The sequence below is a fragment of the Carcharhinus amblyrhynchos genome, chromosome 9 (assembly GCF_965287045.1).
Source record: "Carcharhinus amblyrhynchos chromosome 9, sCarAmb.v2.hapA, whole genome shotgun sequence".
NCBI lineage: Eukaryota > Metazoa > Chordata > Chondrichthyes > Carcharhiniformes > Carcharhinidae > Carcharhinus > Carcharhinus amblyrhynchos.
Genome location: NC_137332.1, coordinates 78,545,070 through 78,567,313, shown reverse-complemented (window position 1 = coordinate 78,567,313; position 22,244 = coordinate 78,545,070). Strand labels below are relative to the sequence as shown.

General features: G+C 41.7%; 1 protein-coding gene across 1 annotated transcript in view; it reads left to right on the top strand.

Moving 5' to 3' along the window:
* The window catches only part of pappa2 (pappalysin 2), a 379,187-nt gene that overhangs the window by 225,726 nt on the left and 131,217 nt on the right, over nt 1–22,244 (top strand). The window contains exons 13-15 of the mRNA XM_080196777.1: nt 9,314–9,527; nt 10,560–10,725; nt 20,822–20,999. Of these exons, the coding sequence (XP_080052903.1) occupies nt 9,314–9,527; nt 10,560–10,725; nt 20,822–20,999 (558 nt within the window). The remainder of the gene's footprint in view (nt 1–9,313; nt 9,528–10,559; nt 10,726–20,821; nt 21,000–22,244) is intronic.

Below are 22,244 nucleotides of genomic sequence, written 5' to 3'. Positions count from 1 at the left end.
TCATTGGCAGAATTATTTTGATGCCTTATTTAACTAATATGAATGGTCCTTCTGAGGGTCTCATTGGATGAAGTGAGTAGGTTGACTGTAGATTTATAGATAATAATAGTGGTGGAGGTGGCCATTCAGCCCATCAGATGTCTGCCAGCTGAAAAAGATTCATTTTTCAGCCCTTGGCAGCAGTGATGTAGATCATGGTACTTTGAATGGATAACCATACGCTGCATATTTTAGCAGCTGTCTGCCGTTAACCATACCATCTCCCCTCCCCCACACTGCCCCAACCCCCACACTCTGGTTAAAATAATTTCCCCTCAACTCCCCTTTAATCATTCAGCCTATCACTATTAATGAATGCATCCTGATGACTCCTCTGCTTTTAGAAATAGTTCCTTCCATTTCCACTTGTCAAGGCTCCATCATTATTTTATGTGCTTCAGTTAAATCTTCCCTCAGTCTCCTGTATTTCAAAAAAAAACCCAGCCTATCCAATATTGAAAATGAAACAATTGAGAAAAAAGCAGTAATATGAAGCTTACTCATTCAATGAGAAGTCTTGTAGGCAAGAAAAAAAAAGCCAATGAAACAACAATGGCATTAGAATTTATTTCAGCTTTCTAGGGAGGGTCAGAGACTTGGGGGAAAAAATATAATGTTAAAAAATGGGGCCAGGCAAAACAGTTATGGTGAAGAGAGCAAGGAGTCCTTCAGACTTAATGGATAGTGAACTGATAGTCCAACAGTTTACTGTTGATACAATCAATTCGTTATGGAAGCAAACCTCGGCTTATTGCATCTTTCCGTTGCTCTGGAGCTGTCAATCAAAGCTGAGGCTCATTGAAGCTAAAATGGTGGATCACCCACATGAAATTGAATGCTCCTGTCTATCAAATCAGTTCTAAGATGTTTCAGAATAGCTGGGCTTGCTGTGAGAAGCAAGGGAAAGGGGATCCCCCTCATGAAATTGACAACTCCTCCCTTTCAAATCACTTCAAAGGGGTTTGGTAACATCTGGTTCAGAAATCAATCAGGGGCAATCCCTACTGAAGAATAAAGCGCTGCAGTGATTTTGAAGGCTTCCAGTGTCTGGGGGCATGGATTGTAATAAGACCACTTCCAATATTTTGCAGGACACTGACGATAATGAAGATATTTTACTAGAAAGGTGCCTGGGGCAGGTAGGAAAATGGAGTTGAGGCCACACATCAGCCATGATCTTATTGAATGGTCAGAGTAAGCTTGAGGGGAGAAGTGGCTACTCCTGCTCCCAATTCTTAAGTTCATATTGTATCTGTGTTTAAGCTTTGTTTATAAGTGTTACAACACCATGGTATATCATATTCAAAATGTTACGTAAAGGTAGTGCCATGTTATCAGCACTTAAGTATTCATTATACTTGGTAAATAGCCATGGTGTTGGATTTTAAACATTGTTTATTGATAGTCCAGTGTCATAGCCTCAGTTTTAAATAGTGTTTATAGAGGGCACTGACATGGTTTCACTTTCATATAATGTTTGGACTGACATAGTATTAATTTTAAATGGTGTTTATAGTGGGCACAGTGACATAGTTCCTCCTTTTCAACAACCTCTGCATTACCTGCTACTTTTGGACTGGGTTTAGTGTCCTTCACTGACTCAAGATATTGATTTAATGTCTCTGACATTTCTGTATTCCCCATTATTAACTCTTCAGTCTCGTCCTCTAAGGAACCAACGTTGACTCCAGCCATTCTCTTCCTTTTTATACACTTACAGAATCTTTTGCTTTTCTATTTTTCTGTTTTTCTATTTTGCACTAGATTTCTTTACTCTTTATAATTATTTTCCAGTAACACTTTGTTGGTCTTCAAAATTTCCCAATCTTCCAGCCTGCTACTTACCTTTGCAATATGGTATGTTTTACATTTTGCCTTTATGTTATCTTTAGCCGTCTTGCCTCGCCATGGACACATTTTTCCCCTCATCAAATCTTTCTTCCTCTCTGGAATATATTTAAGTTGGGAGGAATTGAATTTTGCTTTAAGTATCTGCCACTGTTCATCAAGTGTCCGATCTTTTAATCTTTCTGCTCAGTCCACAAGGGTCAAATCGGTCCTCATGCCAATGTAACCTTGGTTTAACATTAGAACACTAGTGTGGGACTCAAGTTTATTGCCCTCAAACTGAATTGGAAATGCAGTGGTCGCTCTTTCCCAGAGATTCCTTTACCTCAAGATCATTAATTTAATCCCATCTCATTACACAATACTAAATCCAAAATAACCTGTCCCCTGGTTGGTTTGATAACAAATTGTTCCAAGAAACAATTGCTAATGCATTCTTTGAACCCTCCTTCAAAGTTACCTTGTTATCAGTATTTTATTGAGGATACGGTGACATGATCAGTATTTAATGTTGTTTATAGAGAGTACACTGACATTGTTACCAGTATTTAATGATATTTATAGAGGGTACAGTGACACTGTTATCAGTATTTAATGATGTTTATAGAGGGTACAGTGACATTGTTATCAGTATTTAACAATGTTTATAGAGGCTACAGTGACATTGTTACCAGTATTTAATGGTGTTTATAGAGGGTACAGTGACATTGTTATCAGTATTTAATGGTGTTTATAGAGGGTACAGTGACATTGTTATCAGTGTTTTAATGGTGTTGACAGAGGGTACAGTAACATTATCAGTGTTTAATGGTGTTTATAGAGGGTACAGTGACATTGTTATCAGTATTTAATGGTGTTTATAGAAGCTGTAGCTTCATGCTGTCAGTCTTCAAACATTACAGTGCTAAAGTGGGATGTTACCCATGTGGAGGTAATCATACTTCTGAATCATGTTGGTTTAAAGAGGCTGAGTGCTTGAATTGCCACAGAAGATAACATTTGATAAAGCAGTGCAGAGTTAAGTCAGATCGCAGAGTAATCGACCAACCAAGGTGTTACAAGTATACAATGTGGAAAAGCTTAGCATCTCGTCTCTGATATTCACTCTCTGTTTAAAGTAGGCAAGATAGATCCTACTACTGTAATGCTCCAGGTAAATGGGAAGCCTCTTAAAATAGGAGTGGACACAGAGACATCAGCCACTGTCATGGGCGAGCGTACATTTCAGTATCTGAGAGAGGGAGTCCAACGATTGAACTTGAAGAGCACTTCTGCCAAGTTGAAGACTTGAACAGGAGAAACAATAAAAAGAAAATGTACCACAATGGGACCTGTAAGCTGTGGATAACAGCCTACCCAACCGCCAGTAATAACAGTGATGGGAGAAGGACCAAACCTTCTCAGCCATGATTGGCTGAAAGGAATCAAGTTGAATTGGGCCAATATTTTTCAAATGTGGGAAGAAGGACTTCTTGAACAGATAAGAAAATGCAAGAGAGGTTACAAGCTGAAATTTATGTGGATCCAGAGGTGACTCCCTAATTCTTTAGGGCAAGTTAATACCATGTGCTTTATGAGAGAAAGTGAAAACTGAGATAAACAGGTTGGAAGCATTTGGTGTTATCCAACCAGTTCAGTCCTTGCAATGGACAGCTCCAATAGTCCCTGTATTGACAAGAGCGTCCTCATTTGTGGTGATTATAAGCTAACAGTTAATCAGGCCATGAAGCTGGATAAATATCCAATCCTGAGAAATGAAGATCTGTGTGCAAAGCTGGAAGGAGGTCAATCTTACACAAAGCTGGATATCAGTCACATGTAGAAGCATCTTGAATTAGATGACACATCCTGGGGTATGTCATGATAAACATTCAAAGGCTTAATTCAGTATGTCTTTGGCATGTGCAATATTCCAAAGGTCGATGGAGGGTCTGCTACAGGGCTGTGGTATTCCTTGATAGCAAACTTGGAAGAGTGTTAAAAAGATTTCAGGAGGCTGGAATTCGCCTCAAGAAAAAGAAGTGCACCTTTCAAATCACTGAGGTGACTTACATGGGGCAGGATTATTCCCCGTGGAAGACAAGGTCAAGGTGATAAATGAGGTACCCGCCCCCACAAACACAACTGAATTCAAATTGTTTTTGGGGATGGTAAACCACAATGGACATTTCTAAAGGGCCCCTGAGTCTTGAGCGGTTGAAAATCTAAGCCAAGCTTAACTGAGGACCGGAGGTTAGGTTTAGGGTTGTAGGAAAAAAATCAGCGGGTCCAGCAGTATCTGTGGGGAGAGTAACAGAACTGGCATTTTGAGTGGACTATAACTCGATGCTGCCACACCTGAATATTTCCAGCACTGCCTGTTTTATTTTTTATTTTAACATATCCATGTTGGCTTTCTTCAATTAATCCACACTTATTTTTAATTTTGTCCCAAGTTATTGTTTCTAAAAGCTTTTCCACCCCCAAGGTTAAATTGACTTGGCCTGGGGTTGCTTGGCTGATCCTTACAGCCTTTCTTGAATAAAGAAGGTAACATTGCAATTATCCAGTCCTCTGGCACTGGCCCTGCATCGGAGGAGGAATGAAAGATTATGGTCTCTGCCTCTGTAATTTCCTCTCTTGCTTCTCTCATTATCCTTAGATGTGTCCCATCCAGTCCTGGTGGTTTATGAACTTGCAGCCAGTCTTTCTAACTGCCACTTTATCAGTTTTCAGCCTTTTCAATGTCTCAACTACTTCCTTTGCCACTGTGACTTCACCAGTATCTTTTCCCTCAATAAAGGCAGATACAAAACACTAAGGCAAGGCTCTCTGACCTCCCAGCCATGTGTTTCCAGCCGGCAGGAGATGGCATGTTATTTGCTAGACGCAGAATTGTCTGCCCCTGCTGCTGGCAATGGGAATTCCCATTGATGTCACCCCACCCATGCGGGAAATTTTGGCCTAATTTAGTATCTTGACTATACACTCTGCCTTCATGCAAAAATCCCTAATCTGCTTTTACCACCTTTTTATATGCCTTTGGAAATTTTTGGATTCTATTTTTGTGTTAGCTGCTAGTTTCTTCTCATACTCTCCCTTTGTCTCCTTTCCTTCCCACTTCTTCCCTTTTGAATTACCAATCAACAACCAATCAAGTTGGTTCTTGCATTATCACTACCATCTATCCCCTTCCAGGGAGATTTGGTTTGTTTATTCTACACTTCCCTTCCTTGTGAATATACCTCGACTGTACCCAGACAATCTCTTTAAAGACAGCTCATTGTGGCATTACAGTTTCACCTGACAATCTTTGATCCGAATTTACTTGGGTCAGGTCTCTCCTCACTTCCTGAAGAACGTGGCCCAGCTTTAACATTTTTACTTCCAATTGCTCATCATTCTTTTCCACAGTTAACCTGAACCTATGATATTATCATTGTTCCGTACATGTTCCCCTCCTGACACTTGATCCATTTGACGTACTTCATTCGGGCAACTGGCTCCAATGTGACTTCTTCCTTGTTGGGCTGGAAACATACTGATCAAGAAAATTCTCCTGAACACACTTCAGAAATTCTTCCTGTCACTCTGCCCTTTACACTATTGCTGTCATTTGCTATATTAAAATAATAGAAGTCTTTTAAACCTGTTACACTTTTTTTTCAAGTATGAATGAAAGTTTTTTGACCTGAAATGTTATTTTTGGTTCTCTTGCCACATCTCATGTTTGATCTGCTAAATATTTACAGCATTTTAGATTTTTATTTCATTTAGTTTATCACTGTAGCAAGCTCAGAGATACCTAATTTCCTGATTATAACAAACCTTAATGTACCTACTCCTTCACTCCCCCTCAATTGAAAGAATTTAGCACTTTCTGATACATCAGAGGCACACTACAGTATACTGCACCACGCTCACAAACTTTTATTTAGACATGTCGTACAGTTTCATCATTATAACACACTGCATAACACATCATTGTGCCCTCACTGTATTTTTCTCTGATGTTTATAAACATTCTTCTGTGAAACTCTTCCCATAAATAATGCATCACATTTGAGGACCCTTCATGTATACAACTATACAGCATGAGGTGGGAGTGGGACGGAGATACAAGTTGGCCATCATTTGGCCCACTGTGCTTGGTTCTTTGTAAGTGCTTTCTAATTCGTTTCACTCACCTGTTTTGTTTCCTCTATAGCCCTGTTTTTTTTCCTTTTTCAAATATCTAACCAGTTTATTTTGAAAGTTACAGTTGCATCTCTTTCCACCACCCTTTCAGAAAAGAATGCCAGACGTTATAAATTGCTGTGTAAAAACAAAAATAAATAATTTCCCTTGCTTTGTTTGCCAATTAGCTTAAGTCTGTGTCCTCTGTTGAGCAAACATCCTGCCACCGGTAACAGTTTATCTTTGTTTATGTTACCAAAACCCCTTGTAATTTTAAAAATCTGAATCAGATTTGCCCTTCTCTGCTCTAAAACAATCTATTTTATTCTCGCCACATAACTGAATGTAGAGATGCCAGCATTGAACTGGAGTTTCAGAGCGCTGCTCCTTCATCAGGTAAGTGGAGATTCCACTCACCTGATGAGGGAGCAGCCCTCTGAAAGTTCATGATTCCAAATAAACCTGTTGGACTTTAACCTGGTGTTGTGAGACTTCTTACTATGCCCACATAACTGAAGTTGCTTATACTGCCATGACGGCTGTCAACTGTATATCAATTGTGTTTAAATATATGCAGGTAAAAAGCATTTATTGTGGATTAACTCCAGTTCATATAAAGACGCTGAGATCATGCCTGCTCTTGTCTGCTTGGAACCAGTATGCCTCTTTAGAGGGGACCATTAATTGGACTCAATTTATATTTGAATTTTTTTTTTGAGCAAGCAAGGAGATGGATTAAAGCTTTGTCTTGTCCGCTCTATGCATTGGCTTCGTAAGTCTGAGAAAGGAATGACATTAAAGACACTTACTGGAACTGTGTTGTGGTTGAGGTGGGAGGTATATGCATATAATGCTTCATTCTGTAAATAAATGTAGGAATAAGAAAAGATTGGCTTCTAGTATCATCCTTCGTTACGAAGGGTCATCACTACTTTACTTCACTGATGAAGGGTCATCCAGACTGAAAACATTGGCTGTCGTCTCTTGCCACAGATGCTGTCGGGCCTATTGAGTTTCTCCAGCACTTTTTGTTTTTGTATCATCCTTCACTAAGTGACTTTCTAGAATAAAGCACTGAAAATATAGTACTCTTCTAGTTGCTAAAGCATCGGGTAGCTAAAGGATATTAGATGATTATTATGATATTGAGTGCAGTGCTTGCTCTTATTTCAGACAGGGAACCTTGCTGAGGCAGCTCAGTGCAGTCTGTCAATTAATAAAGCTTAACCTCCTCAGATTCAATTTGTCAAGGAAATGAGCTGTTAAAAGTGGAATGGTAGAATGTTCATCCACTTCAGGCATGAAGGCAATTTACGTAACACGTGTGGCTCATTGCTGCAGCACATGGAGGAGCAATGATTTATGTTGTCAATGATCTGTTGCTGGAGCTACTTTAGAACGTTCACACAGCACTTAGAAATCCATTGCTAAATTCATTCAGTCACAAACTGGCAATGAAAGAGCTGCAAAAGTGCAAGTTTAAAAATAGGTTCCAGCTCCCTGAAGGCTAACTTGGCGAATGCATTGGCTGGTATGCAACTCTGTCCTACAGACCAGGAGAGGCCTAAATTCAACTCGTGGCAGCTCTTGGCTTGGGTGGTAGTGTTAGTGGGAAAGAAATAACTTGCATTTATATGGCACTTTGCACATCCTCAAATGCTTCACAGCCAGTGATTGCTTTTTAAGAGTAGCCTCTGTTGCAACTTAGGGAAACATGACAGCCAGTTTGCACACAGCGAGGTTCCACAGACAGCAATAAGATGTGACTAGGTCGAGGGATAGGATTTGGACAGGGCTTTGAGAGAAAGCTCTTGGTCATTGTATAATACTATGGTTTCTTTCACATCCATGTGAGTGGGGAAAATGGGACCTTAGTTTATCACCTCCTCAGAAAGGCAATAAGGCACTCCCTGAGTACTGTACTGAATTATCAACTTAGATTTTGTGCTGCAGTCTCCAGAATGGTACTTGCACCCATGAACTTTTGATTAAGATACAAGAGTGCTAATGCTGAGCCATAGCTGACACAGGCTACCACTGGCTTTTGCAGACCCGACTACAAAAGGGGACTAGATACCGCTAGGGTTTCCTCTCTTTGACATTCTTACTGGAGTGTTTGCAGGCATGGACATTGGACATGGACAGGGTTGGTTTTATTTTGTGCAAGTTATTTGGTACCATGCAGCAGTTCTGAAGAATAAAAAGAGTAAATCAGAAATGTTTGCACTTGTAGTGGTGTCGCTATTAAAGATGTTTAGAATGTAAGGAATAAATTTGTGGGACATGCATTCCTTTTTAAGTATGCAAAATACAATTTGCTGCAACCGTGTGTTATGCAATCATTAGCAATATGTCTGTCTATAGCTTCCTCTTTTTCCATGGTTGTTTAGGTCCCGGCTCCAGGCAGAGATGAAAGTCATCCATTCTCTCCATCTGCTATTGACCAGGTTCATTATAGTGCAGAGCATTGCCACTTTCCAGAATTGTAGAGTGTTGGAGTGAAAAAGAGAAGGGAGTACCCATCGAATGAGATTCTGCATACTTCCCTAATGCCAAGTGGAAAGCTGTATTGGCAGATGTCGAGGCCCAGGTTACCCATGGCCTTTTGATCAAGTAATAGCTGTGACCCAGGGAGAAATTAGACCTTTAAAAGAATGAAGAGGAGATGATCTAGGATCTGTATTGTCTCCTCATTATTGTTAAGAAAGCAAATGTTGCATTGGAGAGGCTTTAAATGCCTTTTAAAGCTAACCATAAACCCAGTCCGTTTGTTGAAGTGTCCGCTCACTGGAGAACGCCACTTCCCATAGGAGCTGACTAGCACAACATTCAAAGCTCACTTGAAAGCTAACATCGGACATTTAGGTAAAACACCAGTGGGAAGGTAGCAGATAATGTATAGTCTCTGTTTGAGTGTAGGAAGTAGAGATTTGTGCGAAGATTGTAGGTTCTGCTTGTTATGCCTATCCTGATTGGAAGTCAACACCCCGAGAATGGAGAGGAAAAATTTGGTGAGGGGCAAAATATACAAATTGTAATATAATAAGATAAGAGGACAGACATTGCAGTTAGAAGCACTCAATCATCAATCAGTTAATTAGGTCTAATTGGATCTGCACACTTGAGTTTGATCATTGAGATTGAATAAAACTTGTTATTTACTGGTAGTCTTGCCATCATCCAAGATGAAGGGGATAAAGTGAATACTGCATGGTTCTTTTTCACTCAGGTTGTCTTCTCTGTTTAATATGCTTGTCTTATTGGATTTCAGGTGCTCATGAGCTGAACTGCCAGAGGAACCCACTGATTATAAATGTGACTTACAACCACAGCCCCCCCTTCTATACGACGGCATCAATGCTGCTGAACTTGTCCTCGCCACTCATAGCCGTCTCTGGGATAGCTCTGCGCACAAACAATTTTTTCAATTCTCTCGCCACGTTCAACTGTGTACAACAAGAGGGATACAAGAAACACAAGCACAGGTACTGCTTCTATATTCCTAGCTGTAAGTCTTTATGGCTGAGCCCTTTGTAATAATCCAAGGATGTGGCACGGTGGCACAGTGGTTAGCACTGTTGCCTTACAGCACCAGGGACTTGGGTTCGATTCCCGGCTTGGGTCACTGTCAGTGCAGTGACTGCATGGATTTCCTCTGGAAGTTTCCTCCCACAGTCTGAAAAACATGCTGGTTAGATGCATTGTCCATGCTAAATTCTCCAAGTGTACCCGAACAGGCGCTGGAGTGTGGCGACTAGGGGATTTTCACAGTAACTTCATTGCAGTATTAATGTAAGCCTACTTGTGACACAAATAAATAAATTTTAGTTTGCAAGATGAAGACTTGTTAATCGATGGAGCACTTTGAGAATTTTGTGAAAGTGTAGAGTTTTACCAAGGTAGCTGTAGTAAGAGTTGGATGCAAAATAATACTCCACTGCTCAACTGAAATTAGTTCTGCATTAAGGGCATTTTGTGAAGTGTCTGCTTCTTCTAAGAAGCTGGATTGATACTGTCTAGCCCATACTATGTAGACGCTTACACCTGCAGACAGAGGGGAGACTGTCATCCCCTCAGCCTGGACTAGGTTTAAAACTGAGATCCAGAAATCAATGCCCAGTATCTAAGACTTGATTCTTAAAATGCAAATTGACACAAAATTCATTAATCTTTTCTTCAGCCAACAGCTTTAAACCAATGTAATCTGCCAGAAATGAGAGGCTTCCTATGTGACCTGAAGCGATTAGTGAAGACTCCAGTTTATCATCAGAGTCAGTGCACAGCTTAACACCATTCTTCCACTTAACCTTTAGGATAACAAATTTGAGGCCAACATCAGCAAAGTATTGAATATTTTGCTTTCATTACTCCTCCAAACCAGTAAAACCATTTATTTCCTTTGCCTCTCATCACGTTCAGTCACCAGATTTCACCATTCACTGAATGGGCCAGATAGCAACAATCCATCCTATAAACCTGGACTTTTGATTAACCCTTACACCCCATCTCTGTTCCAGCTGTGTGCAATGTTCCTATGGTCAAGACCAGTGTGAAACACTGGCAGTGATGCATGCGACTGTCAACTGCACTGTGGGCCACAGTGCGCAAGTGGAATGCCATGTCGCCTGTGCGAAAGGATTGTCTTTGAAGACCGTATGTGGCAAACACCTTGTTCCTCTTCAGGTATGTGTTCTTTAATCTCTGTCAAAAAGAATCATGATATGGTTGTTTAGAATCACAGAATCCCTATAGTGCAGGAGGCACCCATTCAGCCCATCGAGTCTGCATCAATCACAATCCCACCCAGACCCTATCCCCAGAACCCCACGTATTTACGCCACTAATCCCCCTGACACTAAGAAGCAATTTAGCATGGCCAATCAACCTAATCTTTGGCGAGTGAGAGGAAACCAGAGCACCCAGAGAAAACCCACACAGACACAAGGAGGACATGCAAACTCCACACAGACTGAGGCTGGAATTGAACCCGGGTCCCAGGCACTGTGTGGCAGCAGTGCTAACCACTATGCCACCATGCTGCCCCATGGAAGAAGACAATGTGACCTTAAATTTGACATAAAGTGCCATTCTGAGAGACTGAACCTGAAACAAAACCAAATCAGTGGGTCCAGCTGTTAAAATCTAACCAAATCATGATCAGCGTTGATCTTTTCGATAAATCAGTGCACACACTCTAAAACACCTCCTCACTGAATGCATCAGTCTTAATTATAGATCTACTGGCTAGACAGCCAAACCATTATCCCTCAGGAAGAGAGAATCTGACTCAGACCAATGGAAAATTCAGTCACCTGGATTATCGAAACTATGTCCTCCAGCATCTGCCATCCCAAATTTACAATGCTGTGAAAGGCCAGTCATCTTAATGGTCTAAGCTGCTGAGTCCAATGAAATATACTGATTCATATTCCAGTCTTCAGCAAAGTGGTCTAATGTCACCCATTATTAGCTATTTACACAGTGAAAAATGGTGGCACAGTGCTAATGTCACTGGGTCATTAATTCGGAGGCCCAGGTTAATGCTCTGGGGACAAGGGTTCAAATCCTGCCATGGCAGCAGGTGAAATTTAAATTCAAATTAATAAATCTTGAATTAAAAAGCTACTGTCAGGAATGGTGATCATGAAACCATTTTTGAATGTTGTAAAAGCCCATCTGCTTTATTAAGGAAATCTGCTGTCCTTACCTGGCCTGGCCTACATGTGACGCCAGATCCACAGCAATATGGTTGATCCTTAGTGGCCATCTGAAATGGAGTTGCAAGGCACTTGATTCGAGGGCATTTAAAGACAGGCAACAAATTATTGCCAGTGACACCGGCATCCCAAGAAGGATTTTTTAAAACCATAGTGCGGGTTCCAGGTTTTCTGGGTGCCACAATAGTCTCAGTTAATTCTTGCTGTAAATCTGGACATTCAATTTTTTTGATGAACACCCATGGCTTGGATAGTCCAGGTGACTGAATTTTCCATTGGTCTGAGTCAGGTTCTCACTTCCTGAGAGATAATGGTTTGGCTGTCTGACCAGAAGATCGGATCTGAAAATTAAGATTGATGCATCCGGTGAGAAGTTATAAAAATCTTAGCTCTTGTATGTACTGCACCACCTCTCTTTTTTTGCCCAAAGTACTAAGAAGGAAGCGGATACATGCACTACCAATCCATGTTTCTTTTAAACCCTGCTCACGCTGACATAAAATTGCTTTCCAGTTAATGAAGTTCTTTTTGAAATGCAGTTCTTTTCAAACAGAGTTGGAATCCTTTGCCGTTATGTGAAGCAGAAAGATAGGTGCATTTGCTGCCCTATGTAGAAAGATTTGTTCTGATAATGTGACGAATGTGGCGAATGTGGACTGGGGGAGCGCGTTGGAAGGTAAGTCTGCTGAGGAGCAGTGGAGGATCTTTAAGGAGATCTTTCTTGGTGCTCAGCAGAAATTTATTCCGATGGTCAAAAAGGACCGTAGGAGGAGAGGTAATAAGCCGTGGATAACAAAGGAGGTGAAGGAAAGTGTTAAATTAAAAGAGGAGGCGTTTAGAGTAGCTAAGAGTAGTGGGCGAGAAGAGGATTGGGAGAGGTTTAAATGTCAACAAAGATTGACAAAGAAGTTGATAAAGAAGGGTAGGAGAAACTATGAAGCTGGGCTAGCGCTTAATATAAAAAAAAAGCAAGAGTTTTTATAAATATATAGAACATAGAACATTACAGCGCAGAACAGGCCCTTCGGCCCACGATGTTGCGCCAACCAGTTAAAAAACAATGACCCACTAATCTAAACCAATCCCTTTTCATCCATAAACCTATCCACGGAAAGAAAAAGGAATATCCACGGAATATAAAAAGGAAGAGGCTGGCTAGGGTGAACGTTGGTCCCTTAGAGGATGAGAAGGGGGCCTTAGTGGTAGGGGATGGGGATATGGCTGAGGTCTTGAATAACTTTTTTGTTTCGGTCTTCACGGAGGAGGACGTGAATAATTTGCTGGATGTTAGAGATGGAAAGGTGGTAGGACTGGAGGGTCTCAATGACATTACTGTTACTAGAGAGGCGGTGCTCGACAGACTGGAGGGGCTGATTGTGGACAAGTCCCCAGGACCGGATGGAATGCATCCGAGGGTCCTGAAAGAAATGGCGGAGGTGATAGTGGATGCCTTGGTGGTTATTTTCCAGACGTCGCTGGATTCCGGGGAAGTGCCGGATGATTGGAAAGCGGCTAATGTTACGCCGTTGTTTAAGAAGGGTGCCAGGCAAAAGGCGGGGAATTATAGGCCTGTTAGTTTAACATCTGTTGTAGGTAAAATGTTAGAATCCGTCATCAAGGAGGAAATAGCGAGGCATCTTGAGGGGAACTGCTTGATAGAGCAGACGCAGCACGGTTTCGTTAAAGGGAAGTCGTGTCTGACAAATTTACTGGAGTTCTATGAGGATGTGTCTAGGGCGGTGGATAGAGGAGAGCCGGTGGATGTGGTCTTTCTTGATTTTCAGAAGGCGTTTGACAAGGTACCTCACAAGAGGTTATTGCAGAAGGTCAGGGGACATGGAGTTGGGGGTAGGGTGTTAGCGTGGATAGAGGACTGGTTGTCAAATAGGAGGCAGAGAGTGGGGGTCAACGGGTGCTATTCGGATTGGCAGATGGTGACTAGTGGAGTGCCCCAGGGGTCGGTGCTGGGGCCTCAGCTATTTACCATTTATATAGATGATCTGGAGGAGGGAACCGAGTGTAGGGTGTCGAAATTTGCTGATGACACCAAAATTGGTGGAAAGGCAAATTGTGCGGAGGGTGGTGAGAGTCTACAGAAGGATCTAGATAGGCTGGGCGAATGGGCCAGGAAATGGCAAATGGAATTTAATGTTGGCAAGTGCGAGGTGGTCCACTTTGGTAGGAATAATGGTAGGAAGGATTATTACTTGCGTGGAGAAAAACTGCAGCAGGCGACGGTGCAGAGGGACCTCGGGGTCCTTGTGCATGAGTCGCAAAAACCCAGCTTGCAGGTGCAGCAGGTGGTCAGGAAGGCGAATGGGATGCTGGCCTTCATCGCGAGGGGGATTGAATATAAAAGTAGGGAGGTCTTGCTGCGGCTGTATAGGGCATTGGTGAGGCCGCAGCTGGAGTATTGTGTGCAGTTTTGGGCGCCATACTTACGCAAGGATATTTTGGCCTTGGAGGGAGTGCAGAGGAGGTTTACTAGGCTGATGCCGGAGTTGAGGGGGTTGAGCTATGAGGAGAGGCTGAATAAATTAGGCTTGTACTCGTTAGAGTTTAGAAGAATGAGGGGAGATCTCATTGAGACGTATAAGATGATGAATGGGATGGATAGGATAGAGGTGGAGAGGCTCTTCCCGCCCAGAAAGGATAGCCGGACTAGGGGGCACAGCCTCAAGATAAAGGGGGGGGCAGTTTAGAACAGAGTTGAGGAGGAACTTCTTCACTCAAAGGGTGGTGAATCTCTGGAATTCTCTGCCCGTTGAAGTGGTGGAGGCTACCTCGCTAAATATTTTTAAGATGCGGGTTGATGGGTTTTTGATAAGAGAGGGGATTAAGGGTTATGGGGAGAGGGCGGGAATGTGGAACTGAGCCACGACAGATCAGCCATGATCTTATTGAATGGCGGGGCAGGCTCGAAGGGCTAGATGGCCTACTCCTGCTCCTATTTCTTATGTTCTTATAAGGATCCACCCTCCCTCTTGGTGGTCAGATTGATCATTATTGACATTTTCAATTGAGTGTGTGCCGACAGTAAGCTTTTCAAATCCAATGGCTGAGATTTTCCAGCCTTTCCCACCAATGGGATCTTCCAGTACTGCCAGAGGTGACCCTCCACTGCAGATTTCCTGGTGATGTGACGGGTGAGCAATGCAAATGGCCATGACTTCAGTGGGACCAGAAGATCCTGCCAGAGGCCAAAGCGAGTCACTTCTGCCAGCAGAAAATCCACTGGGTAGTCCAGAAAATCCTTGCCAATGAGTTTAAGTTTAATTACCTGTTTATTGTCATAAGTAGGCTTATGTTAACACTGCAATTAAGTTACTGTGAAAATCCCTTAGCCGCCTCACTCCGGTGCCTGTTCAAGTACACTGAGGGAGAATTTAGCAAGGCCAATGCACCCAACCAGCATGTCTTTCGGGCTGTAGGAGGAAACTGGAGCACATGGAGGAAACACACACAAACAGGGAGAATATGCTGTCTCCACACAGACGGTGACCCAAACCAGGAATTGAACCTGGGTCCCTGGTGCTGTGAGGCAGCGATGCACACCACTGTGCCACCATGCTGCCCCAAACACTTCTATTGTTTAATCTGTATACCGACAAGCTTCGTAACTGTGCACAGCAGTGTCATACCTTAAGCTTCCTGATAACCAACTAATCATTACTCATCTCTGATGTGCCACTGAATTTCCTGAGGACTTAATTCTTTGTAACAAAGTCCTCCTCATGTTGGAAGAGCATCTGTTTGAGAAGCAAGTGCGATTTCTGTGGATCAATTTTTCCCTTCTCCCTTGTCTTGGGAGGATTATCAGCTAGCGAGTCCTATTGAGCAGAGCTCATGAATTGTCTGGCATACTGGTTTATAAAGCTCCAATGTACTTAAATAAACTCTTGCTTTGATCTTTCTTCAAACACTGGAAAATGCCAGCTGGGCTTGCATTTGGGGAAGAATATGCTGGCAAGGTATGCTAACCCCTGGACAATCTGGCACCTGGTTTCTATGATCTTATCTTGGGACGGTTCCACCTGGGATGTCTCCAACTTTTGCTAGATGCTGCAATTACATGTTGCTGGGTCTAAGTATTGAGTGCTGTTTTAGCCTCCTTAAATGGGAGGGCTAGGCAGATTTCCTAATCTGCCCTGAGATGGTGCTTGCAAGTGAAACTCTGAGACCTTGATATGTAACCTTCACTGAGAAACACCGAATAAATAAGCTAAAATCAATGTGAAAGGCAATTTCCAATTATTGGCTACTTCTTACAGCTGTAAACATTTAGAGTGATTGTACTTTAGTTGAGATTCAGGATCCACTGCTTCAAAGAAATGTTACGATTTTCTACTGTTTCTTGGACTATGGTTGTCTGATGAGCTCTTGAGTGACCTACTAATATGGGGATCTTTTGATTTTGCTGATGCATCGGCAAACAATTTGTAAAATGGAATTGTCATTGTTCCTAGCATTCCTGTCCTTTGTCCAATGAATGGAGATACCTGATGCTCATTGGCCCAGCAGGGCACTAGCTTTCAATGTGAAAGTTGTTATGGACATCCCCTCTCACTGTCTATTAACTAACCTGCAAAGCCAGTGGCATGACCACTGTGCTTGAACAATCTTTGAACTTGGTGAAGGTTTTGAAGCCTGATGAGTCCAACACTGATCAGTCTGAATGGGGATCAGTTAGAAGAACAAAAATGAATGGAATTACTTTATGTTCATTATGCCCTTGGCAATGGAAGATATTTCTGCTTTGGCTAGCCTGGGACCATCTGTGTTTTCAGTTCTTTGGATAGCTATAGAAAAGATCCTCGAAAAATTAAACCATATATATCCAATATTTGGCATTTAATTGCTTTCTAGTTTCCCAATTCTTCTAAATGTGAAATGGAATTGTTATCCAAGCCGTTGTTCACTCTGTCCCCCAGGTAATGTTTAGAGAATGTTCCTCAATCAACTTTAAGAAGAAATGATATAAAGATGGAATTAATATATGTAATGGCAGATGACAAGTGGATGTTTATAGTATGTGGTAAAGGCAGGCAATGTAAAAAAAAAATACAGTGATTTGGCACGGTGGCGCATTGGTTAGCACTGCTGCCTCACAGCGCCAGAAATCAGGGTTCGATTCTGTCCTGTGTGGACTGTCTGTGTGGAGTTTGCACATTCCCCCTGTGTCTACGTGGGTTTCTTCCGGGTGCTCCGATTTCCTCCCACACTCCAAAGCTGTGCGGGTTAAGTGGATTGGCTATCCTAAATTGCCCCTTAATGTCAGAAGGGCTAGGAAGGTAAATAGTTTGGTTTAAGGGTGTGGGGCCTGAGTGGAATTGTTGTCAGTGCAGTGTTGATGGGCTGAATGACCTCTTTCTGCATTGTAGGATTCTATGATTTTAGCTGCAGAATAGTGACATTAAAGTGAGGAACATTGTGTCACCTTCCCCATGCCTCACTCTTTCTTAGGACCTCAGAGGTATGTCAGTCTCTATTTTATTTTGGACCTATTTCCTTGATACGGTCTACTAGCTTTTGGACAGGATCTTTATCTGGTTTCCAGTCTTCTTTTCATTACAGGTATTGGCTCTGCATCTGAGATCCACAATGGGGAAAACAATTCCTTTGTGTTTTGAAGTTATCAATCTGATAAAATGCAGAAATGCCAGAAATGGCAATGAACAACTAAGAGTTTTGAAGTGAATGTGCTGAACTGTGATAAATGCATCAGTTCTTTGCCAAGAAATGTAGCTTGGATCAGCCTTTCTATGAGCTGTACGTTGAAAAACGGGTTCTCAGGTCTATTAAAAGAAAATAGACACATTTTTCTCCAATGTGTTTAGAATTTGATGATGCATTATTCTTACTAAGTGAAAACTTTAACATAGCCATTATGGGATATTTAATATTGTTTTGGGAATTTTAAATAGTAGACTCAAGGGAAGAAATATGTTTTCCGTTGAAATTCTATACAATGATTTGATTTGATTTATTATTGAGTATTATTTATAAATTTATTATTTATTATTTGTATACAATGAAAAGTATTGTTTCTTGTGTGCTGTAATAGACAGTGCATACCATTCTTAGAGAAGGGAAACGAGAGAGTGCAAAATGTAACGTTACAGTCATAGCTAAGGTGTAGAGAAAGATCAACTTAAAGCAAGGTAGGTCCATTCAAAAGTCTGATGGTAGCAGGGAAGAAACTGTTCTTGAGTCAGTTGGTACGTGACCACAGACTTTTGTATCTTTTTACCGACAGAAGAAGGTGGAAGAGAGAATGTCCGGGGTGTGTGGAGTCCTTAATTATGCTGGCTGCTTTGCCAAGGCAGCAGGAAGTCAGACAGTGTCAACGGATGGGAGGCTGGTTTGCATAAAGGATTGGGCTACATTCACGACCTTTTGTAGTTTCTTATGGTCTTTTGCAGAGCAGGAGCCATACCAAGCTGTGGTACGATCAGAAAGAATGCTTTCTATGGTGCATCTGTAAAAGTTGTTGAGAGTCATAGCTGATAGGCTAAATTTCCTTAATCTCCTGAGAAAGTACAGGTGTTGGTGGGCTTTCTTAACTATAGTGTCGGCATGGGGGGACCACGACAGATTTTTGGTGATCTAGAGACATAAAAACTTGAAGCTGATGACTATTTCGACTTCATCCTTGTTGATGTAGACAGTAGCATGTTCTCCATTACACTTCCTGAAGTGGATGACAATCTCCTTCATTTTGTTGAGGGAGAGATTATTGTCATTGCAGCACTTCACCAGATTCTCTATCTCATTCCTGTACTCTGTCTTGTCATTGTTTGAGACCTGACCTACTAAGGTAGTGTCATCAGCAAGCTTGAAAATTAAGTTGGAGGGAATGTGGCCCCACAGTCATTGGTGTATAAGGAGAATAGTAGAGGGCTGAGAACACAGCCTTGTGGGGTACTGGTGTTGAGGATAATCGTGGAGGAGGTGTTGTTGCCTGTCCTTACTGATTGTGGTCTGTGAGTTAGGAAGTTCAGGATCCAGTTGCAGAGGTATTAGCCAAGGCCCAGGCCAAGGAATTTGGAGATGAGTTTCAAAGGAATAATGGTGTTGAAGGCTGAGCTGTAGTCAATAAATATGAATCTGACATAGGTGTCAGTTAGTGAAAGTGATAGTGAAAATTTACTTCCTATACAATGAGAGTAGATAGAAAGAGGTGCAGGCAGTTGGGATTTGAGAGTGGATAGGAACACCACAAGAAACAGCACAGGAGTAGGCAGTTCAGTCCCTGAAGCAGATTTCACCATTCAAAAAGATCATGGCGATCCAACATTCATCGCGTCCACTTTCCTGTCCTTTCCCTGTAATCCTTGATTCACTTACTGATCAAAAATCTATGTATCTCAGCTTTAAATATACACAAGGACACTCCCCACCCCCGCCCCCTCCACCCCCCAAGTTTTCTGTGGCAGGGAGTTCTAATGAGTCACAACGCTTTGAGACAAGTAATTCCTCCTCATCTCAAGACTTAAATTTATTCTGAGATTATGCCATCTGGTCCTAGACTCTCCAATGAGGGGAAACATCCTTTCGGCATTTATCCTGTCAAGCCCCTTAAGAATGGCAGAATGAGAGATGATCTCACTGAAACCAATTCCAATGAGTAGAGCTCCAATCTATTTAGCCTTCCCTTGTAGGACAATCTCTCCACGCTAGGGATCATCCTAGTAAACTTTCTTTGGACTGCCTCCAATGAAATAACATCTTCCCTTAAATAAGGGAACTAAAACTGCTCACGGTACTCCAGATGTGATCTCACCAGTATCTTGTACAGTTGCAGCAAGACTTCCCTACTCTTATACTCCAACCCTATTGAAATAAGGACCAACATTCCATTAGCCTTCTTGATTACCTGCTGCACCTGTGTGCAAGCTATCTGCGTTCCGTGCACAAATACCCCCAAGTCCCTTTCTGTTGCAGTTTTCTGCAATTTTACTTCATTTAAATAATACTCTATGCTTTTGTTCTCCCTTCCAAAATAAACAACTTCACATAGGAAGAGCTGTAGTCTTTTGGGATAGGATCGAGGCCACCTTGTATTTTTGTGTTGTTTATTTCTGTTCTCATTTCTGTGATGCGTTGATTGAAACATTACAATATCATTGTTCTACAATAACTGAGGAAAATGAGAGGATATTATTAATAGTATACGATGATCCCTTGCAATGAGAATAGACAATATTACAAACCAGAGGCTATGCTCCTCAGCTCTCATTTTGGAAATTTCTCTTAATATAGAAAGGAGGGGAGGCAGTGGTGTAGCAGTATTGTCACTGCACTCGCAATGCAGAGACCCAGGGTAATGCCCTGGCGACCCAGGTTCAAATCCAACCACAGCAGATGGTGAAATTTGAATTTAATAAAATTGTAAAATAACCATGAACAATCAGATTCACTGATGTCCTTTAGAGAAGGAAATCTGCTGTCCTTGCCCAGTCTGGCCTACATATGATTCCAAATCCATAGCAATGTGGTTGACTCTTAAAATGCAAGCCACTCAGAAGGGCAATGAAGGAAGGTTATTGATGCTGGCCCAGCCAATACATCCTATGAATGAATGAAAAAAATAGAGAAATTGTATTTTAGGGCAGCAGATGGGAGGGTCAGAGATGAACAGAATTAAGTAGATCAATGGGCTTCTGGTTTTGAATCCATCCTAAGCCACTTGTCCAGGGTAAGTTGTGCACTCTGTGTTGTCCAGTATTGGTTAGCTGCATTCCCCTGTCATTTTTCCAGTGGGATTGAATCTGTAATGTTCCATTGAGTGTTTGATGAGCAGTATTTTTAGTCAGTAGAATAACTAAATATTGGCTCAGTTCATTCGAAAGGAATTAAGAAAGGAAAAATTAGCTTGAGAACTTATTCCCGAGCACATATCTTGCACAAGAATTACGGGTACTGTACTGTATCCCCTCCAGGCTCTTTTGAAAATGTCATTTTGCATTATTAGATTTTAAAGAATTCCAGAATATTCTGTACCGATGCTTTGAAGAAATGTGACTGATCATAACAATAACATTTTTTTTAATGTCTTTTAGAGAGAGGTTTCCCTTGTTTGCAAGTACGGAAAATGGGACCGAACTGTGACCTGTGACCCCATCAACTGTGGGTTTCCTGACCAGTCACATGTTTACTATGCCAGTTTCTTCTGCCCGGAGGGCACCACCTATGGAAAGCAATGCACCTTCTCCTGCAATCCACCAGCCAAATTGCAAGGTACAAGAGTACAATCATTCAGAACTTTGCTTCAAATAGCGAAAGCTTTTAAAATGGGAGCATGAAATCTCAGTGTGATTTGTTGATGTGTAAATATATTAGAAGGAAAGCAGCAGAAAGTCAGCCTCTCCCCACCCCAAACAGTTGGGTGGCATGGTGGCACAGTGGTAAGCACTGCTGCCACACAATGCCAAGGACTCAGGTTCGATTCCTGGATTGGGTTACTGTGTGTACAGAGTCTGCACGTTCTCCCCGTGTCTGCATGGGTTTCCTCTCGTAGTCCTAAAGACATGCTGGTGAATTGCATTAGCCATGCTAAATTCTCCCTCAGTGTATCCAAACGGGCGCCAGTATATGGCGACTGGGGGATTTTCACAGTAACTTCATTACAGTGTTAAAGTCAGCATACTTGTGACGCTAATAAATATATTTAAAAAAACGTAGCATAATAATATTATTTAGTATCGTACAACAGGATGTCTGCTGTTTTGCAGCGCCCTCTATTATACTGAATAGTTGTCTCTGCTACTTTTGTTGTATTTTGTTGTTGTAAACAAACTATTGTTTGAAATAATGCTGTCCAACTGAACCAAACAGATGTTTCTGGGTTTAATCCCTGTTCAGTATCAAGTTACTAATCTCAGGCTGCAGTGTGAGTACAGAACACCTGGTGTGCAGTGCCTCGAGTGACACAAGATGCACAACTCATCAGCACCTTTGAAGAATACCCAAGGTGCCTCACAAGCCCACTTAATATATGACACCAAGCCACAAAAAGAGTATTAAGTCAGATGACTGAAAGCTTGGTCAAAGATGTTATTAATTCTAATAATTATATGTTGAGGAAGTCTGCATTCAAAGCCAGCCTATACCTTGAATACCTTTATTTCCCAGGCAGCACAGCAAAATCATAGACTTTCCTGGTTCCTTCTGCCTTCAGTGTTCCAGCCGTTCCCATTTATACTCTTTTTGAATGAGCCAAGTAGAAACAGGAACAAATTGACTGATTAACATAATGTCAAATGAACAAACTAAAGGGAAACCCTGTAAGGGGAAACTGCAATTAAAAACACAAGGGAAATTTACAAAGGTCATCTTAAAATGTGATTAGCAAGGTCAGTAAAGCACCCTAGCCCTCGCGTTGTCCACCAAGCATGGAGTGTCTCCAGTTATACTCTTTCGAGTAAAATAAACAACCAATTAAGCTAAGTATGCGTTTATTTATACTGTTTTGGTTAAACAAAT